At 25.0% G+C, this 14,917-nt stretch overlaps 1 protein-coding gene across 1 annotated transcript; it reads left to right on the forward strand.

Moving 5' to 3' along the window:
• Window positions 1-338: 338 nt before the first annotated feature.
• On the forward strand, window positions 339-13,911 carry LOC129614558 (protein starmaker). Its single transcript, XM_055529250.1, has 9 exons — window positions 339-413; window positions 1,907-2,240; window positions 10,126-10,215; window positions 10,292-11,232; window positions 11,503-11,793; window positions 11,851-12,172; window positions 12,260-12,432; window positions 12,604-13,059; window positions 13,141-13,911. The coding sequence occupies exons 2-9, from the start codon at window positions 2,180-2,182 to the stop codon at window positions 13,540-13,542; spliced, it is 2,736 nt and encodes a 911-aa protein (XP_055385225.1). The 5' UTR covers window positions 339-413; window positions 1,907-2,179; the 3' UTR covers window positions 13,543-13,911.
• Window positions 13,912-14,917: the final 1,006 nt, after the last annotated feature.

Consider the following 14,917-nt stretch of genomic DNA (forward strand, 5'->3'; position numbering starts at 1 on the left):
TGTATATACAATTAATTAATAAGATATTGATTTATTTAAAATAAAAAAATCATGAGAGAAAATTAAGAGAATAAAAATTATATATGTATATTTTTATCGGCATCATCCACATAATCATGATTATTCTTTCCTAATTTTCTTTAAATACCAACAGAATAATTATAAATATTTCACGCCATTTCTTCTTTAAAAAAAAAAAGGAAAACCATAAAATAAAGGAAAAAGCGTTTTCTAACATTAAAAATGACAACGTTTCGTTACCTCACAAAAGTACTCTCAAAAAAATATGCATAATTAAAAATTTTTAAATAAAATGTTATGTGAAATTTATGTTCGGAATTGTGGTCATATGTTAATATTAGTTTTACTGTTTCGAGTTGGGACTAGACCGGGAAAGATCGACGACGCCGCGTGTAAAATATTTTTTACTCTTTCTCGATTTTTTTTATTTTTTTTTTTGCTTGTGCTTTTCTGTGTCGTTCTTTTTTTTTTTTGTTTTATTCTATCTTTCTTAAATTAATCATTTTATACTATAATTTTTTATTTTTATATAAGTACATATATTATAATGTAATAGAATTTTTCTTTTCTAATGTGTAACATAAATACATCTATAACATAAAATATTAGGAAAAATTTTTTTCTAAAAAAAAAAAAAAAATTGAAAAAAAATTAGGCGTTTTTGCCTAGAAATTAAGAAAGCAAAAAAAAAAGATTTACTTGAATGTCAAAATAAATTTCATAAAAAATATTAAAAAAAAAAAAAAAACAACAAAAAAGAAGAACGAGAAATTTAAATTAAAAATTATCACTGTTTTAAAAAAAATTCTATATCTTAATTTTCCTTTAACACTTTTCCATTTTCATTTTGAGTGAAATGAAATTTTTCGCACGAAACGTGATTTTCAAATTCATTGTACTTAATGATTAGATAAAAATATTTTTGTATGATAATTTCTTTCAAGACAATTATTTCAAAATTCTATCAAATCTTTTCTAAATAATTAAATTAAGAAAATCACTTTATTATTTTAAAATTATGCTGGCAAATTTCAAGTTTCGACTGAGATTCACATACGTAATATGTACATAAAAATTAAAAACCAAAAAATTATATACAAAAATTTATATAATTATATAAATATACACGAATTCTTGTTGTATCAAATTAAAGATGCTTAGGTTCGATATAATAGCTTTAAATTTCTAATTTTTTAAGATAGCATTAAATTGTTATTTGAATCGAGAATCGTTTACAATTTACATATAGAAATATGTAAATAAGTATGTAGAATAATTTTTATAACCGAAAAAATTCTTTATTCTTCATTATATTTGATAGATTTCAAATTTGTAATAAGAAGTTTATAAAATCATTTAGTTTCATTTTACTAGACAAGACTGTAAACTACGTTGAATACATTTTAACAAATCAATTTAAAATATCATTATGAGTAAAAATAAAATAAATAAATTTCTTGCATACTCGTATATTTTAAAAAATTTATAAATAATTTTTATCTTTCATTTTTTCGCTTTTAAATATGAAATAAAAATATTCATTATTTTATTTTTTCATTGTATCTCAGTTTACATTTAATAATTTAAGCGAAACGAATATATAGCTTGATATTATAAAAATTTAAATTAGCTAAGTATAACGCCAACGATAATTGCATTATTAAAATAATTAATTTTGAAATTATTTTCTAATCGCCGAAATCAAAATATTTTGTGAAGCAAATGAAATTTTTATTTATATGAACTTTTTTAATATTTCTAAATTTGCAAACAAAAATATCAATTCGAAAATATAAGAAAATCCGAAAAAAAAAATATTTACATATACCCAAAATTCAATTTTATTTCAATTTGTGTTTTCTTCTTTTATTTTATTTGTTAATAGTGTCTAAACGCGACGAAAATTTGAAATTTTGAAAAAAACATATTTGTATATTCGTATATATGCGTATGTATGTATTTATATCTAAAATTAATATAAGTGTGAGAAGAGAAGAGGAAAGGAACAAAAAAAAATTAAATAAAATATCTTTATGATTTTAAAAGTGTGACGTATTGCTAGAAAAGAAAAAAAATTCAAAAAGAAAAACCAAAAATATCCAAAAGGAAAAATCAAAAAAATTATTTTTATAAATTTTCTCTTATACGTTAAGTAACCATGGGACGGCTATCACTGTGGGTCCTATTTGGTTTAGTCCTATTTGCCGTCTCGTTTAACGGTAGGTTTTAAAAGTATAACCTTTTTGTTGTTGTTATTTCAATTAAACCGATAGCAAACGATTTTTTAACAAAAACCCGTCTACGTCAAATGAATATTGTGATACACAGATAGACATTAAAAAAAAAACGAAAGAAAATTTAAATAAAAAATTAACTGTAATAATGTGAAAAAGTGTTACCCAATAAAGGATATATAAACATGTAATTATTCTAGTATTCGAAAAAATATTACAAAAGTTTCCAATAATGCAAATTAAAGGAAAAATTTTAATCTAAATTCTCAGTGATCTTTAATTATTCAAAAAATAATTTATACATATAGCGTAATGTATTATATAATTTAAAAAAAAAATTTAAAAATGAAAAATTAAAAAAAAAGAAATTGAAAAAAAAGAAAAAATTATGCAATTTAAGCAAAAAAAATAATACATACATAACTGTACATATGAAGATATAAAATTATCAAAAATATTAAATTGCTTTAGCGTTAGTATACCTTGTTGCCGTACTTATAAAAAACTTCTACATGAATGTTTGTATGTAGGTACATTATAATATTTATGTATAACATGAACCAAAACATAAAAAATGTATTTTTAAAAGAAAAAAAAAATATAACAAAAAAAACGTATCGTTCCCCAGTTTTGCTAAAAATTTTTGAGTGTACATGATTATTGTGATATTATACTTATTTTTAAAATTAGAATTATTTAAAATAAAATATAAAAATAAGAGAAAATCAAGGAAAAATTTCAGAAAATATATGAATACTTTATATATAAATACATGCATAAGAAAAAATCGGGGATTTTATTTATAAAATTTTGTTATAATGAGTGTTACCAGTCTATCATAAAATAAAAAATATAAATTTTAACATAAAACCATTTCATATACCCCCGTTCTTATTATTATTAAAAAATTTTTATTTATATTAAAATAATTGCACTAATTTTTTACATTTATATAAATAAAACTCCATTGATTAACGGTATTATTGCTGAAGAATATTTTCAATCAAAAAATTACTAAATATAACAGATACTCAGAAATGATATATGTATTAATCAATTGACGAAAAAATTAGAAAACTTACGAACATTATATTTTCATTTTGTATATATTTTTTTATAATACGCAAATATTATTGTATAGGTATTTTATTTGTATTTATAAATTAATAATCATAGACTGTATTCAAATACTAATCAGAAAAGTTTTCACAATGAATTACTCGTAATTATTCAATAATTTTTTCAACAATTTTTGTTGAATTAATTTTTTTTTATTTTATATAATTTGAAACCTTCTTCCCTTTGAGAGAATTTTAAATATATTTATATACCCATCTAACAATTTTTCAAAAATACAACATAAATTGACAATCTTCCAAATCCAAGTTGTTTTATACCCTGTTTTTAATTTTATGTTTTGAAAATAATATCAATAACGCCAATAAAAATATTTTTCTATTCTCTTATTGTTGTTAAATGCAGCACTCAATAATAACCATATTAGATTAGTGCATTTGAGACTCTACAATTTAAACTTTAATTTGTTTGTTTATGATTAAAACATTTTGTTTAAATTTTAGTAACATTTTAGTTTCTCTTTTTGATTTACTTTTTGGTTAATCAAAATGGTTCAGAGGCTAATAGTAATATGCACGATATGCATAAAACTATTAGCCTCTAAATTAATAATTTTTTTTTTTCTCAAAGAAAGAAAGTCAATTAAAAATAACGTTAAATCTGGATTTTCTCTTTTTGAGTAGAATTCTGAGAAGGTCTGGCAATACTTTTTATTCTATAATTTATGAATTCTCTTTTCGAACTTATTCTCTTTTTCAGCAAAACCTAAAATAAATAATAAAACAAAATAATATGTATAATAAATGATTAAAGTTTTCTCAAATTTTAAAATAAGCAAAAAAATGCTTTGAAATTTCAAAGTAGAATACACACACATTTCAAATCACAAAAGTTATTCAAAAGTTTATTTTCTCAAAATGTGTTGAACTTTTTAAATTATTGGAACTATATATACGTATATGGTACAAAGATAGAATTAAAAAATATTCATAATTCTTTGACAATTCAAAAATTTATTATGCAACTATATTTATTATTTTCATAATAACCTGGATAACAATAAACAAAAAGAAGGTCAATCCGCCTACATGACATTGATCATATCAACGAAGGGATTTTTCTATTGCCATACGTATCTTTAGAATACATTGTTTTTTTGTATAAGTAAATATTTAAGATTAAGAAAAGAATTTAAAGTTGAACAATACACGTAGATGATATTTTTTAATCTAGACATTTATTGGCGTTTTTCCAAAAATTTTATAATAAATACATACATATATTTTTATTTTTAAATGAATACTGCCCGTGTGAATAATGTTGTTGAATATGAAAATATATATGTATATAAAATGTTCCATTTGCACATTATATACATTTTAAAAATTTTGACATTCTTTAATACAACTTTAGTAGAATTTTGTTCAAATTATTCCTTAATGCATTTTCTTGGTTTGAGTATTATTCTTTGAAAATAACATTGTGAAAGCACATTCACTAAATTAAAGAAATATTTTCTTTCCTTCTTCACTCCTAGGAGGAGCATAGGGCTAGATATCATGCCCTAGTTTTATAGCGTCATAGAGTTAACTAGCTAGGTGACTAGCCTGCCGTAGTTTTATTTATATTAAATATTTAAGTTTATTAATACTTACTGTTAATTTTTTTTAGTTTTTAATATCGAATATTATAAATATATGAAAATTACTTGTATAATATTTATTAGTATTGTATGTTAAGTTATATAATATTGAATATAATTTTTATAGTGACCTGACCGGGTTTTGAACCCGAGACCATTCGATTAAAGGGCCGGCGTCATAACCACTGCACCAATGGTGAGGTTAAATAAAAAAAAAAGTAATATTAATGACAATTAAATTCTGTTGAGTTTAATTAGATTGTTTGGCACAAAAAGTAAATTTTTTTATTATAATTTATGTTCCATGTTTACTAGAAAACAAAATCTGTTTGGAAAATTTTGAAAAGAGTATTTATTACATTGATATTTTATGTATATGGGTTCGTAAAAATACGATGTAACTTTAAACTGAAACACTTTGTTCTTTAAGAAAATTTATTTTCTATAAGTGTATAATATGTACATGTATATATATTTTAAAAACTCATAACTTTTTTATTCATAAGAATAAAAGATGACAATAAAAACTCAGTTTTGTTCTTATGAACTTTCTTTAAGTGCAAAATTTATTATTTTTATATTATTTATGAGGTGCGTTATTTTTTCACTTTCGATTATTCTTTTTTTTAATGTTTTTTTTAGATCCTCTATTTAATTACTTGGATTTTCTGTTTAATTCTCAGATCCTTTAAATAAATTAGGCAATTTTTTAAATTGGCCATGTATATGATGAAGAAAGCCATGTATAAAAAGAACTAATTTTTATTCATATTCATTTATCCTGAAGAAATTTTCGACTTTTAATGCATTAATTTTCAAGCGTTCAAGTTTTTAAATTGTTAAAGAAGTATATAATTAAACTAAAGAATAAATCCTCGGTATTTTCACTCTGCCTTGTCTCGTTTCTCTTTACAAAACTTTAAAACCTTTGATAAAATAAAGCTGCCATGCAATTTTATACACAAAATATTCAACCAATTTAGAAATTACACAAATGTAAAAATTAAAGTACAATTAATATGCTTTTTCTTTTATCAAAATAAAAGAAAATAAAATATCATTTTCTGGCATAGACAAACCCTACATAGACAAACCTTACATAGAAAATGTAGTTTAAAATATCCGCTCCCTTAAATTAATAAAACAATTTTAGATTTTAAAAGGAATGTACTTCATTTTGTCAGAAAATTTTGTTTTTCTTTTTCGATTCTGTCCACTCGGTCCGAAAAAATGGCCAAACTTTTAATTGCTGACAGCTTGTTTTTTCGAAACTAAATTCCAAATTTCAAATAATAAAATATCCTAACAGATTCAAAGCCAACTATTATATTATAAACTACCGCTTTTGATTCTGCTTCTCACCATAAGGATATACATACATATGTATGTCTGTATAATAAGGAAATATATCTTGATATCAGTAAAATAATGTATATCGAATCTAAAAACATCGGTAGTTTATTAATCGATCTTCCTAGATTTGCTTAAACACCATGAGTATGTATAATGAATATTATTGTATTTTTCAATTCACTTTCAATTGCATAAAATTTACCGTGTTATCCTAAATATTCCAATGGATTAATTGACTTTATTCTCTATTTAATTTACATTTTTTTTACTATGTTTATTTTTTGAGATTTTTAAATTAGAATGTCAAGAAAACTATAACTTGATCAGAAAATCATTTCATTATACGTATGTACATATAAAATTAAAAGAAAAAATTTTTTAAACATAAATTTTGTACAATTTTTGTTAATTGTAAAAATTTTTTTTTCAAAAATTACATGGCGCTACAAGACGGTGCTTTTAAAAATATTTTTAAACCATTTTTCTTTTTTTTGCACTAAAAAATTTCAAATTAATCATCAAATTATTTCGAAAACTAATGGTTTCTTTATAAATTGTATTTCACGATATTACAAAACAATTTCAACAAATGCTTAAAATTTTTCAATTTTGAATGTCGAATATGGGTACTGTGTTTTGACCCAAAAATATACATTTCAACTTAATAAAATTTTGATCTTATTATGTATAATACGAGTATGAACATTTACCTATTAAACTTCAGTACTTACATGTCCTCGCGTACTAAAAATAATATTGAAATTGTTTCATAAGTTTCGTAATGATAATTAATACACTTTTGTCAGTAAAAATTTTTAAATTTATTTAAAATAAATCTCATAATAACATATGGGTGTAGATATGTAAATGGATGTACATCAAGGTATACGATTTTATATACTTATATATTCATGTAGGTAAACTATTAAAAAACATATTATAATGCACAATTATAAAAATAATATAATTATTTTTTTAAGAAGTTGATTGCCAAAAAAAATTTGATTTAATTGAATATTCATTGTGTACTTATGTACTTATTAAGTTCAAAAAAATTCCATTTGTATTACCTAAAAATTAGGGCCAAAAATTATTTATAGTTTTTTATGATATTTTGTGAATTTAACAGTACGTTGTTTTGTTTTTGAAAATAATAAAATATGTAAATAAAAAAATATGCTTTAAAACTAATAACACACTCTGTTTGCATTTATTACACCAAGTTATAACTTATTCCATATATTTATTTGTTTATCTTTTAATCAGTGACATGTTTGAAAACTTATTCCATGGTACATTTGAGACAGACAGTTATTTGTTATGTTAGTAAACACCACAATTTACTTGTTTACACTTTTTACTCCTTATTGCATCCTTATTGCAGAAAAAGAACATTATTGAAACAAATAAAAATGTGTTTCAGTCAATATTTAATTAAGTAGTATTTGGAAAGTCAATACTCAAATAATTGGAAACATGGCCGCTTATATTTGAATGGCAGCTGTCCAAATTAAGCCGTTTCAAAATTTCTCCGGCATATGTGAACTATAAATTGGGTACTTGTTAAATTTCATACACCTTATTCGTTTTGAAATATTCGAAATAGTCTTTGTGAGCCTATTACACTACATATTATTATTGTAATAGGCACAATACTTATTAATTAAAACAATTACACGTTATATTAGTAAGTCAGTTTATGAGTTGTATCAAGTATGATTGTTACGAACCCGTTGTTCGAATTGGTTCAATAATAAGAATAAGAATAACAAATATTTGTGATAGTTTGTTGACTTTTTATTTTTTGATTTTTGAGTTATCGTGCAATGAGAAGGATGGACAAACGGTCATGTATGAATCAAAACAGCATCTTACGCTGAATTGAATTAGTATATGCAATATACATGTTGAAACTGCAGACATATAAATAAGACACATGCGTTAACTTAGGCGAAGTATATCTTTTCATATAGTTTATGCAGACATTTTTACGAAGCATTCAATTCGCAAAAATTGTTTAAGAAACGTATTGAATTAGGAAAAAGCAGAAAGTGGTCAAAAAAAATTGTCATGCTTTTAATAATTTTTTACAATGAAATGCGGTGGTGCTATTCGATTCACTTAATATTCTTCAATGATGAATTCCCCCTCTTCTATTTCCATAAGGAAAACACTCCTCCCAAGATATCGCCTCTTGAAATTCGTTAAATGAATTGCACCATATTTCCGAAACTACAAGCTTTCCAAATTTCTATAAAAGCGGCAAAGTAACAGTAAAAGCAATGCAACATGTACGAATAAAAATATGTATGTATGAATAACGTAGATTGTTTTCAAAAGCAATATTTTCACATTTTCAAAGGAGAAGTGCTTCTTTTCAAAACATTAGTTTGATCCAACTTTATTTTCACATTTCCTTCTAAAATTTACCGGCCGCATTGTGAATACATGTGGCCACAGGTTATGTGATGGCAACCAATTTTAGATGTCGAGTTTTCGGTGGGAATACACTTCTTCATAGTAGGGGAGCATAAATAAACTACTTTTAGAGAGAAGTCGGTCTGTTGGACTGTCAGTGTATCGGTCTGTCGGTCTATGCGTACGTGTGTATTTCAAATTCGGCTGAACCGATTTTGATGAAATTTTATATGTGAGTTTATTTAATATTACGAAAGTAAACTTTGAATGAGTATACATTTTTTTAAAACTTTCTCCCCCAATTTCTATTTATAATATTTTCATTTACTTATTTCTCTAAAATTAAAGAAGAGTATGTAAAATTTGCTTATGCATATAAAACTAAAAAATTTTATGCCTAACTTTTATAATTGTAACGATAACCAATTAACTTTTAACAAAAAAAATCAATCATATTAATTTATAAACATATTATTATGGATGTTACATATGTATATAGGTAGAAATATTTCAAAATTTTAAATTATTAGAACTTCGGTTTCATTTATTTGATTGTTGTACTCGTAATGGTGCAAAAGCATATACATACATTAGATACGTAAGCGAAACTTTTTGCAATTCTTAACTTTACGTTCACAGAAATTTGAAATTTTTACCTACTTCTGTATTTTCTGTATTCTCTATTGCAAATTTGTTTCAGATGAACACATGGATAAAAATGTATCTACGTATGTTACATAGGGTTAAAAATATAAAAGCTTAAAAACTGCAGTTAAAAAAATAAAATAACTATTTTATAGATTCATAGAAATATTTTATGCTTTTTGAGCATAATCAAATTTAATTATTTTAGAAAGCTTGAATTAAATTTACAGACGTTGATACCATTGTTTCTGTGCCATATCAAATATCTAAAGCATTATTAAATATTAAAAAAAGTATCAAGCTAACAGTAAGCATAATTATTATGTTACTCGTATAATTATAAAAGTCACTTTGCTAGTTTTTTCAATTCCTAAATACTAATTACTTAATAGCTTATTATGGATTTTGATATTTTAAAAGAGTATTTTAGCATCTTATTGCCTTTACTTTCAACTTTACCAAAAATTAATATAAATTTTTTCTGGTGCATTTTTGTGTACTTTGTTAGTTTTTTAATCGTGTTATACACAAAACATAATAACTGTCCTCAACTATTTAAACTTAAATAAAAATTTTTGAAAAACCAAAGTAAGTGTATCACAATATAAACATGCAGGTTTCGTTTGAATACAAATAATAATAAATAATTTCACTATATTTCGGAATTTGAAATATCAGCAACAAAAATATTATATAAATTGATAAAAATTGTTTTAAAAACGATAACAAAATTAGACGCACAAGTGAGCGCAGAGGTCGGCCCAACAGAGTCACAATGCAAACCATATATTGAAAAAGCTATAAAGGAACTTCAAAGCGAAAAAGGTATAAATTTTATAATAAAATATAACGGGATTTTATCATTTTTGTTAACGATTTTAACTTCGTTTCATAAGATTAGATGGTGATGACGACGATGGTCCTCCAAGTGGAGAAACTATTGGTGGAAGTACAGAAGATGAGGGAGCAGCTGATGATGATGGTGTAGATTCTAAAGAAGATCATGAAGCAGATGAAAATGATGATGAAGAGCAGAACGAAAGTGGTGACGTTAAAACGGTTGAAGTAGAAGACGATGATGATGGTGGAGACAGCAAACTTGCTGATGATGATAACGATGATGAAACTGAAGCTAAAGATGAAGACGATAATGGAACTAAGGAAGAAACAGATGATGATACCACTGCTGAAAAGAACGACGATGAAGAGGATGAAGCAACAACAAAGGAAGAAGACAATGAACAAGATGATATAAAGTCAGAAGAAGCCGCTGAAGAAAAATCTGGAGAAAACCAAGAAGACGAAGACGATGGGGATAAAGATGACACAACACAAGAAAAAGGCGATGATGAAGATGATCATGATGATGAAGATACCACACAAGAAAAAATTGATGATAATGATGATGATGATGACAAAGATGAAAATGTTACACATGAACAAGAAGGTGACGAAGATGATCAAAAATCAACCGAAGGCAAGGCTGATGATGAAGATGATGATGACGATGATCAACAGAAATCAACTGAAGCTGCGACTGACGATGAAGATGACGATAAAGACGATGATGTAAAAGATGACACTAAAGAAGAAGTCGATGATATGAAATCAGAGGCTGATGATGACGAAGATAAAACCAAGGAAAAGACTGATGCTGATGAAGATGAGGATGCTACAAAAGAAAAGGTAGATGAAGAGGATGATGGAACAAAAGAAAAAGATGATGATGAAGAGGAAGAAGACGCAACAAAGGAAAAAGATGATGATGAACAAGACGATGACGAAGATACCACTAAAGAAAAAGAGGGTGAAGATGATGAACATAAGGATGAGGCAAGCAAGGTGAATAAGTTAACACGATAAATATAAAATTATATTAGTTCGGTCTTCATTTACTTAATGTACCACGTATAATGCACAATTTATAAAAGTTAGTTTTTTCACTGACTGAATGAAATATCTACGTATTAACTGCATAACACTTTGAAAATAAACAAAATATTTAATATTGTGCTAAATATATTTAGGTTGCCACAAAATTAATCGTCCTATGTACACAAAACTTATTTATAATTGCAAATTTCTTATAAAATTTCCTCACTATGATTCAAGGAAACAGCCGTAGCCGAAGATGAGGAAAGTCTGGAAGCGAAGGATGAAGAAAGCAAAGAACAAGTTAAAGATGAAGAAAGTAAAGAAGCTGAAGAAGAACATATAACAAGCAGAATAAAGAGAAGTGTAGGTGCAGGACCTGAAGAAGATGATACTACCCAAGAAAAAACTGACGATGATGATGGCGATGATGAAGAAGCTTCTAAAGAGAAAGACGATGAAGGTGAAGAGGAAGATGAAGAAGATGATGGAGAAAGTAAAGAAACTCGCCCAGAAGACGATCTCCTTTTGGTATCGCAAATTGAGTTGTTGGAAATTATTTATTTTTAACCATTTTATTTTTTTTAGGAAGCTGAAATTCCGGAACATCCCCGAGATCGTAGTCATATTAATGAATTGCTTCACTTAGATGATGAATACGAAGAACAGGAGCATGCTTTAGATAATGTTGCTGAAGTTATTTTACGTGACATTAAGCGCATCTACGAAAATGCTGTTAAACCATTAGAAACTCTTTACAAATACCGTGACTTAAGCAATCGACATTTTTCAGACCCAGAAATTTTTTCAAAACCCCTAATATTATTTATGGGGCCATGGAGTGGTGGAAAATCTTCAATCATTAATTATTTAACTGATAATGAATTTAAATCAAATTCCCTTCGAACCGGTATAACTTTAGACCTTTTTTATAAATATAATATGAGAATATTTTTGGCTATGTAATGAATTTTTAAATCTTTAACTATGCTTTTAGGCGCAGAACCGTCACCAGCTTATTTCAATATTCTAATGTGGGGCAATGAAACTGAAGTTTTAGATGGTACACAACTGGCAGCTGACTACACATTCTCTGGATTGCAAAAATTCGGTCAAGGTTTAGAAGAGCGTCTTCGTGGATTAAAAATGCCGAATCCACTCTTAGAAAAGGTGTTCATATGATAATATATGTATAGTAAAGCATTTTTGTATACTGTATACAATTATGTTTTATAATAAATATAACATAGTTGTATCTTACAAGAAATAAATTCTTTTTTGACAAAAAAATGCCTAATAGAAGCACATTAACAAAATATGTATTAAAAATTTCAATTTTAGGTTAATATTGTTGAAATTCCTGGAATTTTAGAAGTTCGTAAACAAGTCTCCAGACTATTTCCATTCAATGACGCTTGCCAATGGTTTATTGATCGAGCTGACATTATATTTTTAATATATGATCCAGCTAAACTTGATGTTGGTCCTGAAACTGAAGCAATATTAGATCAATTAAAGGGACGTGAATATCAAACAAGAATATTATTGAATAAAGCTGATACAATTCATCCTGATGAATTATTGCGAGTTCAGAGTGCATTAATATGGAATATTTCACCTTTAATGTCATCAGCTCAACCACCAGTTATGTATACAACATCATTGTGGTCACATCCATATGAACCAAATTCGCCAGTACGTTTATTGCAAGCGCAAGAGCGTGCATTTTTAAGGGACTTAAGAACTGCAATTGAGAAAAGAATTGAAAATAGAATTGCAAGTGCGCGTCGTTTTGCTGTAAGTACAAAGTTGTTGCACAATTACGTCAATATTGCAATTATTGTTTATTTATAATTTTCTTTAATTTTTTGTTTTAAGGTTCGCGTTCGTAATCATGCCAAAATGGTTGATTGCTACTTAAATACATATTATAATCATAAAACTATATTTGGAAACAAAAAGAAAATATCCGATCAAATCATTGAAAATCCACAAAACTACCACATTTATGAAGGGTTATCAACATTAACAAATATATCACGTTATGATTTACCAGATCCAGATGTTTATCGTGATTTCTTCCGTTTAAATCCATTATATGAATTTAAAAAATTGTCAGAAACATGTACATACTTCCGTGGATGTCCCATACAAAAATTAGATGTTGCCATTGCTTACGATTTACCTGAATTAGTTGGAAAATATAAGAAAATGGCTGAACAAACATTGAATAAGCTCGACTCAACTTCACATGATAACGATCGTACCAGTAAAAGTTGAGAATAAATAAATACACATATATATATATATACATATATAATATGTATATATATTAAAATAACCAATATTAAAATAATTAATTTAAAGATAAACTCCATAAAATTAACAGCTTAAAAAATATAGACAAAAATTATAAAAAAAAATAGTAAATAAACTATTAAATATTTGAATATTATTAAACCGTTTTTAAAAACTAGACAAAGAATTAACACCTTTATAGAAAAATCAATATTTAATTTAACCTCTGTGATAGCCAACAACAAGCACAGATATGTATGTACATAAGCACACCAACGCATATATTTAAAACCGTACAATTTAAATTTCAATATTATTAAATCATAATTTTATTAAATTTTATAATTTAAATAACTTAATTTTATATTTAAATAACTTTCATTAAAAAAAATTTTTGCAATAAAATTTAAAAATAGAACTTGAAATTTTAAGTTTTTTAAAATAGTAAAGAAAATTAACAGTTTTTTGTATTCACATGTTTAATGGTTAAAGTATAAAAAATAAAAAAAAAAAGCACTTAATGAAATTGATCTAATTTTCTCAATTGATTATTTACATCAAAATCAATTTTCAAATAAACATTTAACTGATTTGAGAGATACATACATACAAATAGATATTTAAATTCTTATTTGATTTTTCGTTTTTTCTTCCAACACGATATTTAACGATTTTAACTATTTATTAGAACATGTTACTGATAATTACGAATATTATTTAATTATTATAATAACTTTTTTTTTTAATTTTTCATTTATGTAACGGTATCTCAAATAAAATGCATAACAAAATTTTGTTTAATTCAATTGGTTTTAATATATGATTTTGTTTTGCTATTTGTTAATACCATATCAAAAATGTTTATTTATATTACTCTGTGATTTCAAAACAAAAAAAAATTAACATCTAAAAATTAATTTATTCCACTGGAAATAAAATATTTTACTGAAATATAAAAAGGCATATTGTGTATAATAAAAACTGAGTAATTTAAAACAACAAACCTTCTTTTTACTTGTAATCCTTTCTAAAATAAAACATAGAATTTTTTTAGTACACCCTTTATAATTTTTAATATATGTATGTTTTTAAAGTCGTTATGAGCGGGAATTAACGAAAATTTGAACATTTAAAAAAAAATTATTTTTTTTAATTAAATTCACCTTTTCGCATTCTCATTATACATATACAATTAACAATGCGTATTTGTAAGGGGAAGGTTATTAAAAACAAATATGTACATCTGAAATCATATAATAAATATTTAATAACATTTCTTTGAATTAAATAAAATTTTATTATTAGAATATATATATGACGTATTTATTTATAATTAATTATATTTGAATAGGTATAT

This window comes from Condylostylus longicornis, unplaced genomic scaffold (genome assembly GCF_029603195.1).
Source record: "Condylostylus longicornis isolate FDR11 unplaced genomic scaffold, ASM2960319v2 ptg000110l, whole genome shotgun sequence".
Classification (NCBI taxonomy): domain Eukaryota; kingdom Metazoa; phylum Arthropoda; class Insecta; order Diptera; family Dolichopodidae; genus Condylostylus; species Condylostylus longicornis.